Below are 17,804 nucleotides of genomic sequence, written 5' to 3' on the forward strand. Positions count from 1 at the left end.
TCACCTTCAAAGCTGTTTGAGAATTTCCTCATTTTTCTGTCCTCTTCCAAATACAGAGATGGAAATCCTATTACCAAGTGGCTTATCTTAGGAATGGAATTCTTCTCATAGCACAGATGTTTGCTATTTACATACTAGGGAGTCTGACAAATAGCTTTTCCCCATATCTTCATTTACCAAATCGTTTTCCTATCAGATGAAAGATTTTGGTTTAAGAAATAACTTGCAACTACAGTATTCATGTGAAGCTAAACAGGTCCTTGCCAGCAACAGGTAAATGGGAATAGAGCAAAAAAGGCACATCTGTTCTTGTGTGTGTGTGTGTGTGTGTGTGTCCATGTATCAGCATGCAATTTTTGTATCATTTATCTTTTTATGGGGTGTCCGTGGACTCTTAAGTAATACAAGGATGAACAACGCCATTTTTTTTCTTTCTATACTACTTGCCGATTTTCAGGTAGAAGCTTGATTCATCCTGCTAAAATAAAATGTATTTTGTGCCTAATTACCTTTTCATATTGATCAAGATTGAAAACTATTTAGTCCTAATTAGGGATTTTCCTTGTTTAACAAAACAAAAATTAAATATGTTACTTTTTGTTTAAGGTCTGATAACATTTGCTTAAAGTCTGATAATAAAATTAGAATGTTACTTTGATTGATTGATCACACTTATACCCCACTGCCATCTGATGACTTTTGATAGCTTACAGAACTAACAACAGTTAAAACATCCATGGTAGGGTTAAAACAAATAATGACATAAAAACTTCCCGATGAAAACAGAATGACAACAAATCAAAACCAAATATAACTGTATGTCTAGATATGTGTATATGTCCATGTGTGTCTGTGTGTATTACAGTCTTGATATAAGCTAGATTTTTCACATAGTCCCATGCAAGCACATCACACCTACACCCATTCTCCCCCCTTGTGGCCTAATGCTTTATTTTCCTTTCTGCAAAAGTTCTAGCTGGCACCTACGGAATCCCCCCCAAACTCTCATAAGAAAGTCAGCACATCAAATCTAGACATTTAGTCAACATATCATAGGATTTGCTGTAACCATTTTCAATTAACTTCACTTTTCATAGAGGGTGCATAAAGCATTGTGGAGTCAAGCAAACCGATAAACAGCAACCATTTTTCAAATGTCACTGTGAAATAAGCAAGAATAAAGCTGGAGAATGCTACATTTACTTCTGTCACTCCTCAGGGCAATACTGGGAACACGAGGTCAGGTAGTCTGAGATGCTGAGAAATTGCTCTATTCCTTCCCACTGAGCTGTCACGGCATTTCACGCTGTGAATAACTAACACCCTTCCATGACGATGAGGTAAATATTTCTGGTTTACTTGCTTTTCTTATGCCATTCTAGTCATGTCGCGTCACAGCATTGTCACCTCAGCTGATTTAGTGACAATTCAAGAAAAATGTCCAGGGTCTGGACACACCACTGCAACAAATATTCTTGATGGTACCTTGTTACAATTTCACAGTTTGATCCTTAATGTTTTTCCCCCTCCTGATAGAGATAGAAGCAAAAAGAGGCTGTAAGATTGAGAAAAGAGCAAGAAGTACAAAACACCTTTCACTCAGTAACCTGGGATCCTGGGCCTCTGCATCAATGCCATAAAGGTCAACTAGCGTCTTAAACCTCCAGCTATAGATTCTGCAGTGGTGGTGTTTGGAGGGGAGACTCCATATATTTTTCTGATTCGTGCCACTTTTACAAATCTTCAGTCACACTTCTGCTTCATTTCTTTTCTACATTCATCTGCACATTAAAATAAAACATCTTCCTAAATAAGATGTCTAGTTAGTTAGGTTGCCATCAAGTCAAACCTAGCTTCTGGTGACTGCCTTGTAAAATGCTTTTCATCTCAACCTGTCTGCTCTGACAATATGTAGCACTTCCAAGGACATTCCAGTAGCTTCCCTGAATCTGTACATCCACCTTATCCATTTATTCCCTTTAGTACTTCTTTCAAACTTCCCATAGTATTTTTTTATAGTACATCATACATTCATATCATATGCCCAAAGTAAATGATTAACTGCTTGCTAATCCTTGCCTTAGGGGAACAGTCAGTCTTTACTTCATCCAAGTTTGACTAATTGGTTCTTCTTAGAATCCATGGTATTCTTAGCTATTGTCTTTAAATCCATAATTTAAAGGTATCTTCCTTCCTTCTTTCATTCCTTCTCAATGTCCAGCTTTGATCATCATACATTACTAATGGAAATATTACTTCTTTAACTATTCTGATCGTTATTGTCATAGAAATATCTTTATTTTTCATGATTTTTTCCAAGTTTGACATTCTCTTTCTCCCTAGGATACATGTCCTCTACTTCTCCAGAATGCTGTCCTCCTATCTATTCTTGAGACCAAGATAACAAACAATCGTCTTCACTTATTTGCCATCAACTATTAATTCACTAAGTAATGTCTTTCTCAATATACTCACTTTTCATTTTACTTTCTTAATGTGGTCTCCTAAGTCTTCCTTACTTTCATTAATAGTGGTGTTATCTGCATAATATATGCCAAATTATTAATATTTTTATATTTAATATATTTTAAAATACACATTTTTTAAAATGTAGCTTTAAGTATATTATTAATATGTGCCCTGCCAATTATATATAGGAATAGTTTTATTTCTTTTAACCACTATCAACTGTGAATTCACTAAGTATTAACTTTCTCTTCTTAATATTTAACATTAACTCATTCACATTCCCTTTTTACTTTCATAATGAGCTTTTCTAAGTTTTCTTTACTTTCATCTAAGAAATTAGAGTCATCTATATATCTCAGATTGTTACTGCTTGAAGTGCATATTTTAAAATATATATATTTAAAATTGTAACTTTAAACTTATATGAATGTGTGTCCTATCAATTATATACTGGAATGAATATAAGAAGTGCAGTCCAGTTAATTGTTTCTCTTAGCAGAGACATATTCTGCTCATGAGGAAGGAAGATACAATTCTCTGTCTCTCTACTGCAGCCCTTTCCTCTCACTATCAAATATTTTTGGCAGAGGTCCCAATCCCTCTAGAATAATTTTGAGGGTGTGCAAGGCTAAGAGAAAAGAGGAAAGGAGCAGCAAATCCTGTTGTGCTGTCCAAAGTTTATGACATTAGAAATCACATATGGAATTTTGCTATGTTTATATTGCCGATATCTGTGTTGGAACATTCAAAACTGCACAATACCAGATAGATCATTTATGTTCTGATCCATATATTAGTCTACGTTCTAGTCTGTAATTTAAAAAGCCAGTAAAACAGCCGCTATTATTATTGTTGTTGTTGTTGTTGTTGATCCAACTTGATGGGCCTGGCTGAAGAGGAAAGTCATAATTCTTTTTTATTCAAAAATACAAAGTATGGGAAATAAACACAACTCCTAAGGATGCGTAAGGGGAAGTGGAAGGCCTTCTTTGATATGCCTAAAGATGAGCCTCTGAAAACACAGACATTTTAAAGGAATCTTCTGCTGCCAGCATTACTGACCTGAGAATTTCATAGTGAGTTATATTTCTTGATAGCATGTAACAAAGGATTTAATCTATCAAACATGTCTTTAAGGATGTCACCTTAAAGACATGTTTCATAGTTTCCATTCTCCACCCACACCAACGTTCAATATTACCTAGAAAGATATACTTCTGTCCACTGAGGATCTAGGATGGTCTCACACCAACACAATGCAAGCTGTTGTTTTTTTTGGTATGTGCATACAGTGTCATAAGTCATGCACAAAATGCCAGGTTTTGAGTCATGATGGTTTCATCATGTGCTCCCTTGCCCCTGCCATCCAGACACCTTCAGATCCATGAGCTAGACTCATAAGAAAAGCTACCGAGGTCTACCAGCAGAACAGTCAATGCTTAACAGTGACACCTCCTTTTTCTAGTGGCAAAGGGCTGCATTATAACTTGCTGCCTGTCCTTTTCAATTAGCTACAACTTTGAAAAGGTGACTAAATGTTTTCCCAGTCTCAGTCCAGGGATAATCCACGATGACATTTTCCATGTAGCTAAAGTTAGACAAGAAAGAGAACTACCATGAAATCCATAGACAAAGAGGTTGAATGGGGTTTCCACAAAGACAAAGCCTCATGGATTCTTATCATAGTTCACTATGCATGAAAGAGTATTTGAACTGCCTCAGATGTATTCATTCAGAAAGTGAAAGAAATGGAGAAAAAGATTATTTATGAGCCTTTTGTTTCTGCTAGCAGTAAGGAACCACAGTGGACACTCAGACTCTCAGTTTTGTAGCAAGGAAAAGGCAGTGTGGAAATCATTCATTTCTTGGAGAAGATATATCTGGCCAAATCTTCTTCATAACTTTCAGTATAGCCCTAGGTACATGTGCTTGAAAAAAAAATGAAACAAAAATATCATTTTTCCAATCTAAATTTTGTTTGGTACCACTTGTGCTCCAAGACTGCATAACCATATGTTTCTTATACTGTACATTTCTTCACACTTGATATACATTGATACAACTCTCTTTACAATCATCTACCAGTCATCCAGACTTTTGCTGGCCAGATATGGTAGCCCTACCCTTGGCAAAACATTGGAAGTATAATTGGGACTCGTGTAAATTTCTGTTTTAGCTGATTTGGAATGCTTGATGTAGAAGCCTAAAAAAAGAGGGGCAGCTTTCATGATGGAGAACTGTGTTACATTCATGCAAGCTCCAAAACACTTCTAAATCATGCATAAAGTGTGCACCCTGAACAATTCTGATTTATACCATTCACAGTCTGTCTATGATATCCAGGGCCCTGGGAATAGCCCTCCTGGGAAGGGATAACCCAGACAGCAAAGCTCATACATCACTTTTGCCTTATGCTTTTAACTAACCATTTTTTAAAAAGCTTACTGTTTATTTCAAGTAAATATATATATATATATATATACTCACCAACGCTTGGGTATCCAGGTGTTGAAGGGTCACCACCGCCATTTAATGACACCATAAATGCTTTATTGCTCAGGTTTTGAAACTTTGGTAAATTGCAAGGGTCAGCGTAAAGAAGAGCGCCTTTGAAACCTGCCTCTTCTAGCAGTGAAAGCTGAAAAAGCATAAAAGTAAGAAGGGGAAATCAGCAAATAGCTTCTATTCTCATGTTGTTCTTCTCTCTCCCCTTCGACAAGGCTGAAAAGTTGCAAACCATTAGCATTTGGTGAGTTTGAGGGCACTGGGAAACAGTCACATATCTTTTTAAATCCACAGGTCAAGCAAAGATAAAGCACAGTTTGAACACTCTTCAGTGACTCTCAGAGGTTCACTGGTGCCACACTAAATCTTCCAGGAGACAAGCTAGAACCCTAAGATGGTGAGAGAATCCAAATGCACACTTCTGACAGTTTCCCTTGGCATCAAAATAAACCAAAGCAGCCCCTTACCTTGGATCAAATGCCCCCCCACCCCCATACATGAAACAGTCATGAGCAAAGGCCATTGGATCTTAGTTGTCTATTGACATGGATATGAGCTGGAGACAAGAGGAACTCTTTTCAATATTTTTTTAGGCTCGGCAGATGGAAGTTCACCCTGTAGTTAGCACAACTTTTAGAGGGCACCTTTAAAACATGAGGACAAGGTTGCTTTTTCTTCATAATGTCACATATACTAAAATAAAATAATACAATAAGCAAAACATGTATTTAGTTATTTTATATATAGTTTTCCTCAGTTGCATGTCTATTGTTTTGTCTTAATAGACTTCAGGAACCAAGAAACAGAGAATATAGCGTGCTGCGCTGTTGTTACACAACCCATTTAGAGAAGAAGGTGTTCAATTGCTAGAATTACAGCATGGCCTTAAAAGACAAACCCTGTTTCTCAGCAACAAACATTGCAGCATTCCTTCAAACCTATGCCCCAGTCATATAAATTTGCCTGGATTTTACACTGATGCATCTTTGTATTAAATAAAGAAAAATGATTCCAGTCCAGCCAGTTGAAACTCCCTATGAACTGGGAACATGCAGCCAAATTTTCAGAACATATTCATATGTTGAAATGATTGGCATTTCTTGCTGTTTCTGGAAGGTGATCTGTGTGTCTTTTTCCAGGTTTATTATTTGCAAGTTCAGATCAAAATGACTTCTAGACACAGAATATTATTAATATATGGAATTCACCCACAAGAACAATTTATTCAAAGGATTAAATAGAACAGACCAATTTTAGAAAGGGAATTGGGGTTTTTTGCTTGTATCAACTTCCCCTGAATTTGCCATGGCTTTAGAGAATGGAAAACCATCATTACATTTTACCTCTAAAATCTTCTTGTTTGGGATCAAAATGTATTCTAAACTTTGTAAACCAATATGTTAATTCTTTCTCTTGTACATAAACACTTCGTGTACATATGCTGAAACATTGTGGTATGAATGAATGAAAAGTTTATTATGCTGAAAGATCAACATTAAAAGAAGCCAGCCTTGGGCCTTTCTCCACATGAACCTAGCAAACATATGGACAACCCCTTGCAGCCTCCTCTGTCTGCAGCTGAAAGTTATCTTTAGCTGTCTCAAAGTTAATGATTTGTAACCACATGGGAAATTGGCAATGTTGACAGATATAATCAGATTATATTTCACTGTCCATTTGGTTGGTGTTGCTATCAAGTGATCCCTAAGGGATGGGAACAGCCTAGTACCTATGGACCCTTCAGGCTGGTCTGAGCACATCTCTTTCCCTTCAATGCCTGGGCACCGTCTTCCATGCCATTCAGTTTTAGACATAAGGAAAGTCCAGTTCTTGCAAAACAAATTTCCCATCCATAACTACCAATCCTCATTCAGATGCTTGCTGATCTCTGGTTCAGAGAACTGGATCAACCCATCAGCAGTGGATGGGTTGGGGTGGCAGAGGTGTGGCATGATGAATTAGGGGAGAGAAAGAGTTGGGTTTCTCTCTGCTGCTTCATTGTACAACTCTCCCTGTGCCTATCATCTCTTGTTCAGGCTGCTTTTGAATACAAGTTTAGCACTTTTCTGGAATTGTGCTAAACCCATGTCCAAAAGAAACCTAACTCTGAGCTGAGAGTTTAGCATGGTTTCAGAATATTGCTATTCCAAAATCTGAAAATAGCACTACTGATGTATAATGCTAAATCCATGTCCAAAAGGAACCCAGTGTCAACAGATGTCAGTCAACTGATAGCTGCCCCTACTCCCACCCCCGAATACATCCATGTAAAACAGTTGTAAAAACTAGAGCAGGTTTTGATGGACAACTAAACTTATCAGTCTAACCATTTATGAAAACTGGCCTCTTCCCCAGGCTTAGCCTAAGCTCCTATTAAGGCAAGTTAATAGAAGTCATTTCTTCCCAGTTGGTGATGTTTGTGGAAGGAGTCGGTAATGAAATTGAGGGAACCCATCAGTTTTGGTCCTTAAAATCCCTTCTTCACTATAAATAAGGACAGCAACAATTGTTGATATGATGCCTTGGGCAATACAGAATCTCCAGTGGAAGCAGTAAATGTTATGCTGATGTAGTTGCCTGCCAACTGAAGGACTGGCGGACAGCACTCACTCAGCCCATGGACTGTACTTCACAGCACCACAGTATCAAATATCAACAATATCGAAGCTGCATATAACTAGATTTCCTAGACTTTTAAAGAACTTGCTATTTTTTTCATATCAGGGTTTACATATTGTAGCCCAGAATTTTGTTATATTGTGTTACACTTGAGTGCCCTTCTGATAATAGGAAGAAGACTCAGAAGTCACCTGGATGACCTAACTTTTTCAGACAATGGATGAAATACTTGTAGTATAGTAAGATGTGGCCAACTGCTTTGACAGCAGCTGACATGTAAAGACATATTAAATGTTATAGTTTAAACAGCTGAAGACATCTGAAACATTCCCCATGTTGTCTGATGCTGAATAACTCAGCACACACAAAAAAACTAACTCTGCTTTTTAAGTCAGAAGTCTTCTTTCTTCTAAAATGGCAGCTCTTTTGTAAGAGCAGTAGAATATAGTAGTCCTATGAGTATTTTGCTGCTCTCTTCTAATCTGGCACTTATACTGAAAACAAAACTATTTTTAGTCTACAGGATTCATTGTTCAAACATATGATCATTGTTTCAGGATTTATGCTAGGTATACATAGCCAATAATTTGATTTCTTTTTAAGGGGGACAAGCCAAGCTGATTACAATTTTCTCTTTCTGTATGACAGGAGAAAATGTTAAGTTTTAAATTAGAAGTGCAACTGTGCCTTGAGTCTCTGGTTGTTGACACTTGAGCCAACCTTCCCATCTGTCCATTCCCAAAGCTCCCTCTAGAAAAATCATCTTTTCCTCCCAGTACTGCTGAAATCAGCCACATTCTAGGAATCACAGTATTACCATTCTATCCATATCTCTGACTGTTACACATCCTCTAAACCAAATAGAAGACACTTCTTTTTGGTATGCTTTGTAATCTAAAAATGTCACAACTATAATCACATGGTGATGGTAATGAGACCTGCTGTGACTCTTTTGTTCTAATTTATGCCTTTTTTCAAGTTTTGGAAAAAGTAATTACTGTGGGGAAGTATGGGGATGTGCCTGAATCTATTGCTCTCAACTTTCTGGTGTTTATGAAGGTCTGAAGAGAAACTGAATACGTTTAGGGTGGTCCATACAATTGAGAACTATGCGCAGTTAAGTTGCCAAGGGCATCAAATATTTCTGTTTCTTCTTAGAAATTCATTGATTAAGGTCTTGTCAATTCCAGGCAGCAGTGCAAGCTGACACTAATCAACTTATTAAGGTCACAGAGCATAGCTTGTTAACTTGTGGTTAGCACTTATTAGGGAAGTGCTCTGCTACAGAGAAAAGCTGCTCTGGAAGAGAGAGCTTGTTCGATACTCAAAAAGTGAGACAAAATTTGATTTTAAGGCTATGCCTGCTGGATGGAGGACATGAGGACAAAAAAGAGGACATATCCTCCTTTTGCTGGAAGTCTGGTAGCCCTACATGAAGGCCCAGTCACATTGTACCATTCTGATTTTCATACAGCAGCTTACAGTCTTATTGACCCCAAAAATCAAGAAGCAATCTAGTGTCTCTAACTGGTTACCATAGCTGGGAGCATGACTGTAAAGAAAAATAGAATGCAAAAGGATGGCACCCACCTAACTGGGATGGAATATTCTGTTTTGTGAATGTCTCCCATTCAGCTCATTACTGCATAGCAAGCTTTCCCCAGTTTGGAAAACCTGCAGACACATCAAAAAGTAATGATCTATACCTAGTGAACAGAATAGGAGATCTAGGTTTTGATGCCTATCTGTCTGACTCTTTCTTGCTAACCCACCTCCCAGATGTATTGTTGGAATAAATGGGATTAGAGACGATTAGGATCGGTTGGACAGGTATGGAGTAAATAGTTGAATCTCTACAGAGGCAGCCTTGATATTCCTAAATAAAGCATAAGAAATTAGAGAATTCACATAGTAATTTTCCCATTTGAAAATCCTGGACACCCTGTCACTTCAACCTGAATTAAAAAAAAAAAAAGTCTGCGCATGAAAAAGGACTATTTCAACCCACATCAAAAGTAATCCAAAAGAATGTGGCACAAGAACTTATCTCAGTTCACAGGGCGAAATATGATAGCCATACTACCAATAATAATGAACCAAGGCCTGCCTTTCTTAGCTGGACAAAAGATGAGTTCCTGGATATTTATTCTGATTTCATGCCGAAGTCCCAATTAGAGCCATAAGGATCTGTTAGCAATCGCTTTTTCACTGTACTAATTGGCAATGCATAAAATTACCTATGGGAAGCAAAGTGCCATTTATACTATTGGTAACAAAGAGAGAAAGAGAGAGGGGAGTAACTGCTTTGCCTTGCAAGAATTTAATTAGATGTCACCCTGCTCTTGTTCTGTTGTTACAAGGCACTGTGCTTGTGTGAACTATTATATCAACAGAGCCTGAATAAAAGGAAAGCAATGTACACATCTCTGTTTCTATAGAAATTTTTCAGCCTATGCTATTTTAGTAAATAAAGCAGCTGAGGCCCATTTTGGCTCAGGCTTAATTTTGGAGCACTACATTAGGTGTTTAATCATGCTGTCACTCTTCTCACTGGAGATGCTAGTGGGGGCAAAGTTCAATGAGATCTTATAGAAAAAAGGCTGTGTTACTTAATGATCCACAGACTAGCGCTTGGTATAGAAGCCATGAAGGCCTTGGAAAAGATATTAAGATGCCAGGATGTATTTGTTCCTACAAAGATCAGAATGGTGCAAGTCACGGTATTCTCTGTGATACTCTATGGAAGCAAAAGTTGGACTTTGAAGAAGTAGGTTAGAAACAGTATTGATGTTTTTGAAAATTGGAGTTGGAGAAGACTTCTGAGAATACCATGGAAAGCCAAGAAGACAAACAAATGGATCATCAAATAAAGCAAGTCAGAGTTCTCACTGAATGACCAATAACCAAGCCCAAATTATCATACTGTGGACACCTTATGTGAAGACTTAGCTCTTTTGAAAAGTCCATAGTACTGGGAAAGATGGAAAGAAAGAGAAGAGACCAACTTGTGGCAGGGTGGACAGCTTCAATTACAGTGGTAACTGCACCATTGGAATACCTGAAAAACCATATTAGGGACAGATCATCACGGAGAAAATCAATCTATGTGGTCACTAAGAGTTGACACCAATTTGATGGCACATAATCAAAACTTAATGAAAATAGGGGAAATTCACCTGTGCCATCCTGTTCATCTTTTTATATCAAAGTAAACCATTGCACCATATGCAGTGGGGACAGGACATATGAATTAGCGATAGGTTTTTTTCAACTACAATTCGCACCTGCCCAGCCATATGGCAAGAATTTGTGATAACAGGAATTGAAATAATGTATATTCCAAGAGAATGCTGCTAAATAACAATGCTTTCAGCTCTGTACATTCACTTGTTACATGGATGGCACTTAGAAAAGATTGATTTAATCAATAAACCTTTTCTGTGGGCTTTTTCTCCCCAGCCTTTTTGAAAATGGAAAAATAGTCATTTGTCAAGGTAAAACATTCTCTCTCTGCTCTATCTAAAATGCATGCACAAAGGAATCTCCTTAAATTCTCTCAGATAATCCTCCCTGCATCTTCTATATTTAGAGTAAAAAGTTATATGCAAGTGAAATAAGAATAGGAAAAAGACTATATTGTTTGTTTCTGTGAGTTAACTATGTGTTCTCATAAGTTATTGTTCATAATATTAAAATTTCACTTTACTGCAATTTTTGGCTGCTAAAGTATTTCACTTGGCAATGGACAATCTACAGTTTCTCTCATGATTGCATTTCTTTTCAAGCACAAATTAGTTGTATCCTATTTCCACTCCACTTAAATAAAGCTTTTAAAAATTCTATACCAATTTGTTTCCAAGTTTTCCAGTGTGTTTTCTTTAGACTAAATCCTTTTGGCGAACAAAAATTCTTAGATACACCCTTTTTTAAAAAATGCACCTATTTCTTTTGTTCACATAGGGATCTGCAAGGGAAGGTAAAAGTGGTAAATGATAAAACGTGTGTTGTGATGTCACGACACAAATAATGTGACATACAGATTTGTATTCAATGTTGGGAGGCAAATATGAAATGCTATTTTCTTTATTATGCTACAACTGCAAGTCTAAATGGGTTGCTTTGAGGCTGAGTAGGAAATTTTTCATCAGTCTGATTAACACATGGAAGTTGGGCTTTTTTTTTTAAATCTACTTTTCACTAATTGGTCAAAGAAATATCTAGTTCAGAAAGACAAGTGGTACCATACTTAAATCTTACCATTGGAACTGTGAAGGATTAAGACTGGCATGCTAACTTTATTAAATATGCTGTTGCATCTTTAATAGTGAAAAGAGAATCCATTAGATTTGGGGTCCAGGAAAGGATAAAGAAACCCTTTAGATCATTCATTCAAATCATGGGGCTCGAAGGTATGATGATATGGCATCTCCTTCACTCAGAAGCTATCTGACTGGGTGCAAGCTGGGGCATTGTATATCAGCACAAAAGCTGAACTTGCTCAGAGCATGATAAAAAAAGGGCAAAAAGTTTAATTCTATTCCACTGTTTCCTAACAGTTAAAATAAAATTGTGGTGCTAGTCCCACAAGTATATGTGGCCTGTCTTTTTCTTTTGAATGGATGTAATAATTATATGTTGTGGTGGGTAGGGAGAGAGAGAGAAATTCAGAGTCCTTGGGGTTCTCTGAGCTTGGTTGTTTTCTTGAAAACATTTCATTACACGGCTAGGTAACATATTCAGTGTTCAGAGCACTGAAGATGTTACCTAGCTGGGTAATGAAACGTTTGCAAGAAAACAACCAAGCTCAGAGAACTCCAAGGACTCCACAGTTCAACCCTGAGCTACACATATTCGCTTTTAGACAGAGGTTTAGTTTAAGTGGAGCAGCATCATATCTTGCATCTCTAAGTCAGTCTACAAAGAATCTAGAAACTCTGGAGAACCACAGCCCCTCAGGCAATGACAACTGCAGGGGAGGTCAAAATCTGCAAGATGGTGGGTGTGCATGTCTCTCAGAGCTCCATAAGATTGGGGTGCTGAAACTCACCCATCTGTAACAGTACCTTCACCCCGCCCAGTGTTGGATTATGTTTTACATACCTCTGGTTGGCTTAACATCTTTAAAAAAATAAATAACACCCGCCTAAGCTACAACATTTCTTGAAAATTGCACTGATACCCCTTCAATTGACATATTTTATCATCACCACGTACCCAGAGGTCTCTGAAGGCTTTTTTTCCCCCCAAAACCCAACCCTCTTCCCCTGCCAATCGTTTGCCAAATTCCTCACCCAGGAAGTACGCAATGTACATGAAATGGACTAACAACCTGATTGAGTACTATGAGACCAAGTCCGCTTTTAGCATTTGAGAATGCATCTTTTGGACAGAAGTTCTTGCCCCTTCTTTCTGGCACTTGTAATAGATTGCACATTTTCCTTGTACTTCAGCAACCCGTTAAAATCGCAGTCTGGCTTTGCTAAAACCTGTTCAGGTAAAAACTTTCTGAATAGAGGACCAGCCTTTTGCTACTTCAGGAGACAGATATTTGAGCCTGATGCTGCCAACAAAATAGCAGAAAAGCCATCAATGAACAAAGCACATTGTGAGAGTCACTTCGTGTGAGATGGGTGGCTATATAAATGTGACATAAAAAAAAATTAATAAAAGCATTCATCAATATAAAATCCACAATTTTTCATCTTTGCTATGCCAGTTCCTCCTCCACCTCCAGTTTATTGCCTATTCTCAAGGTAACTACAACCTTAAACTAGAAAGTTAACGCGTTACTTAACATAATTAGAAATGGGATAATGATAGCAGCAACAGCTGTTTTGTGTGTGTGTGTGTAATTAAAACTTTTAAAAAGGAAGATAAGAACTAATACAACTAATATATAGCAAGGAAGAAGAAAAAAGCAAAGGGAAAGCTGAAAGTGCAAGAAAAGAAAAAAAGGAAAAGAAAATAGAAAAGAAAGAAAAAAGATACGAAGAAGTGGCTTCCGATATTCTTCACAGCAGTTATAAGTACAATTACAGTTCAACCACTCTCTCTAAAGTTACATCATGATTCTCTTCTTTCTGTAACTATCCTGTCTAATCATCAAAGCCATAAATCACAAGTTTTTTTTTTTTTAACACAAAATATCCATAAGGGGTTTCCAGTCACCAATAAGTGTAGATATTGTCTTTTCTAGAATCAAAGAGGTTACTTTATGCATCTCAGCAAGTTCTGTTAATTTCACCAACCATTCCTCCCTAGCAGGTGGTGTTGAAACTTTCCATCTTTGTGCATATAATAATCTAACAGCAACAGTTTTCTTAGAAAATTAAATATACATGCTGCCAGCTTTCTGCACTTATTTTCAGGGACTTTTAATACATCTCACTGTGCCAGTTTTATGGCTGGAACTTACTTATGAATCTGAAAAAGTCCAAAACATTCAATTCCAATTAAAAATAAAATTGAACTACAACTCTCTATAAAGAAAAGTTGATTGGACCCAAAGCGTTTTACTTAATTTCTCTCAGAACTAAAATAATTTACTTTCTAATGCAATCTGGGGCGGGGGGAGGACTTTGTGTTGCATCAGTACATAACACAAAATTCTTTCACACAGCTATTGCTTCATGTCATACCATATATATTATAAATAGCCATGAAAGGGAGTATTCTTTAGGTAATTAAAATTACATCACTGCTAAAGACTGGAAAAAGCCTTTTAATATGCAGCATTGGATATTAATGATATGCATAAACATTTGAAGTGGGAGTCAGTTTGCACACATTATTGTTATCTGAAGCAGGCTTTCTCCACCTGGTGTCCATCTGATTTTCACTCCTATAATTTTCAGGCAAAAGGACTCTTTCCAGTATCCTGTGGAGCAGAACTGGGTATTTCAATTCCAGTGGGTTCTAATGTTATGAAAACTAACCAGAATGAATTTATGATAGAATTCCATATACCCTAAAACTTGGGGGAAAAATTCAGGGAGGGTACTGAAGGGAAAATTAATTTCTGTCTAAACTTTAGAAATGGGCCAAGAGATCTACTTAGACATAAAACTGTGGAGTCCTTGATGCTCTCTGAGCTTGCAAATGTTTCATTATCTGTCAGCGCACTGATGATGTTACCTAGTTGGGTAATGAAACGTCTGCAAGCAAACAACCAAGCTCGGAGAGCACCAAGTTCAGATCAACCCTGACTACATATATTCTCTTCTATTAAAAATAAAAGTTGGGGGGAAAAAAACCCTGTCCTCTTACAGCAATCCCAAACTCTTTAAGGAGTTGAGAGTTCTTTTTTGATCACATGGCAAGATCAGAATCACCAGAGGACACCAGCTATGCTTGAGGAATCTCTGTCGATTGAGATGGGTTGAATGTAAGAGCTGGGTGCTTATGGCCTGGTCAAAATTCTCCACCAAATTTATGGGGAAATAAATTGCATATATGTTTTCCTCAGATTTCTCTAGGCAAGGGTGTCTTCAGGGAAGGTCAAAAAAGTCAACATGGTGGCCACAGCCATGTGATCAAAACACCACCCTTTTTCGCCTGCATCAGAAAAGTCAGGATGGAAGCCACAATCATGTGACTGAAGCCCTATCTTTTTTTTTTTTCTTTTTCCATACACTGGGGGCTTTGAGTGCATGACTGTGGCCAGTTGACTTTTTTCGCCTCTCTGAAGACACCCCTATCTTCAGGAAAAGGAAAAAGTCTGTAGCAGTGATACACCATGGCTACTGAATAATTCCAATGGGAGCCGTTTGTCCTCTGTGTATTAATGAAAAGGTGGGAAGCCAGACTGGTTGCAAATCACTAAGACAGTGTTTCTCAACCCTGGGAACTTTAAGATATGTGGACTTCAACTCCCAGAATTCCCTAGCCAGTATGCTGGCTAGGGAATTCTGGGAGTTGAAGTCCACACATCTTAAAATTGCTGAGATTGAGAAACGCTGCACTGAGTTAATTGGTACATACCCCACTGGCATCTCATAACTAAATAAGGGTCACTGCTGAATATCATGAGATTGTCTCCTCAATTATTTTTTCCTTTGAAAGAATTCAGAAAGCAAATTCTCTTTCATCAAAATGAATGAGAACTGGTGGTAAAAATGGAAAAGAATGTAATTGAGCAGCACTAACTAAATAGTTACCTACAGTTATGCCTGTCATAAGACAGGCACAGGATAATAGATAATGTGTACTGTACACACATTTATTTTTCCTACTCTCTCTGAAACTTCAGTGAGTAAACTCCTTTACTTAAATGCTTTTGGTCAGAACATTTTTCATGGGTCCTCTGAAGTGCTGGGTAGATTTACTATCATCAATGATGCATAGACATAAATAAATACTATTTGTTACAGTCTTCACTCTGAGGAAATCTGCACCGCTCAATACTATGTCTATCTCTACATGAAGCTAAACCCTGTTTTCATCAAGCTACTTCATGGCTCTCAAGAATGATGGCTGTATATGACACATACAGAAAGCACCACCAATTAATCACAATCAAGGTTAGGTCAAAAGCATGACAGTGTTTGAAGAGATGAGAACCCACACAGAGACCTGATTGCATCTTGAGATTTGAATGAGACATAACGTCCAGCCGGGAAGCATCTGTTCATCCAGCTGCCATGCCTACTGTGTGGGTGACAAGTTACAGCAGAGAACAGTCTAAAGGGAAAGCTGTAGAAACAATGAGTCATCAGAGATGGGAAGCATAAAGGATATGTGCCTTTAACGTAGTTGGACATAGAGTATCTCAGTTATTACCTGGCTAAAGAGATAGACTTGGGTACTACACTGGGACCATGGTGACCCAAGCTAAATCAACCATAGAACTCCCTGTGTCATTTGAGCTATTCTCTCTCTACCATCTCAATCTGTAACATATGGTCGTGGTGGAGGACATGATTTGGGGAGGCTCCTGTAAAAGCCACTCACAGTGTGATAGATCCCCATTAACTAAATCAACAAAAGGGGGAGGGGGGGAGAAAGAGAACAACGACATGTGCAGCCATAAAGCATTATAGAGGATCTTAGGCTAATCTTGCCAAAGGCATATCCTCCAAATATGAAGCAACTTCAGCTCCAAAAATTCCCAGTCAGGAAGAATTGTGGTCCAAAGAATTCTGGAGATTTCCAGCCTCAGGAAAGCTCCTAACATTGAATCATTTGTTAACTGATTTGTGTGTATACACACACACACACACACATACACACAAAATTGAAAAATCCATAAGAAATTCTCAGCATAGCATTAATCATAACATGACTGTAAGTTATTTAAAATAAATTAGTTCCAATTACAAGGGGCCTTTTACTTCAGATTAGAAAACCCGCATCCTCTGTTTTTTAACAGTTACTTTCTTTGTGCCTGCCTTTATAGCCGTGCCAATATAAATAACTGACATTTAAAAACTGTCCTCTTCTTTCAAATGTGCTGTTGTATGCAAAAGGCAGAAATATAAACAAACTAATAAATAATGTACAAAGGTAGAGTTACTTTTTAATGAGCTGGGCGGTGACAAATTTGATATATAAAGAAGAAAATATAAACAGAAGACCAGCTTTGACTGTATTTTTTAATCAATGCTTACTCTTAAAATACTGCCATGCATATTACATAATGTTTGGCTGTATGTTGTTTTTCCTCCTCATCAAAATCATAACAGTCCTATTTTCCATCACTATGCTAAACTCTTACTGTGGTTTCTCCAGAAATGACCTGAAGTAAACGATGTTTTGTAACTCATAATTTAGTCCATAATTGGTTTCAGCCATTGGCTGAAGCAATAAAACAATTACACCAATTCAGGATAAAATAAAAATAGAAACAATCTACGGCATATTAGATAACCACGTCAAGGAACACGTCATATATCCCATTTACAATCAATTATATGGTCATCAAGCAGGAAATGTTGATGGGTTCTCTAGCAACCAACATTATTGTTCAATTAGGCAAGTTATTAACTTTTGGAAGCACTCATTCTGCTTCTCCTGACTGACCCGCTCACACAAGCTCCATGCTCCTTCATGGAAGCCCCCTTGGACTTTGCTGGGGCCTCCTAGCTCTGAGGAGCTTGCAAAGGGGAACAGAGAACAAGAAAAGAAAGTTTAGCCAAATATTGTGTACCCTTACAATGCATTTTGCTTCCATTTCCAATTTGGAAAGAAAATTTGAAGCAGAATTAGGAAGTTCC

At 37.6% G+C, this 17,804-nt stretch overlaps 1 protein-coding gene and 1 long non-coding RNA gene across 4 annotated transcripts in view; one reads left to right on the forward strand and one right to left on the reverse strand.

Moving 5' to 3' along the window:
• Positions 1 to 17,804, reverse strand: part of NAALADL2 (N-acetylated alpha-linked acidic dipeptidase like 2) — a 774,686-nt gene that overhangs the window by 257,641 nt on the left and 499,241 nt on the right. For both annotated transcript variants that reach the window (XM_088131936.1, XM_088131935.1), the window contains one exon: positions 4,957 to 5,107. In XM_088131936.1, coding sequence (XP_087988062.1) covers positions 4,957 to 5,107 — 151 coding nt within the window. The remainder of the gene's footprint in view (positions 1 to 4,956; positions 5,108 to 17,804) is intronic.
• Positions 1 to 17,804, forward strand: part of LOC148213540 (uncharacterized) — a 63,151-nt gene that overhangs the window by 29,194 nt on the left and 16,153 nt on the right. The window lies entirely within an intron of this gene.

The sequence above is a fragment of the Python bivittatus genome, unplaced genomic scaffold, assembly GCF_059951505.1.
Source record: "Python bivittatus isolate LINGU-HERP-01145 unplaced genomic scaffold, Pbiv_v1 ctg000980_np1212, whole genome shotgun sequence".
Lineage (NCBI taxonomy): Eukaryota > Metazoa > Chordata > Lepidosauria > Squamata > Pythonidae > Python > Python bivittatus.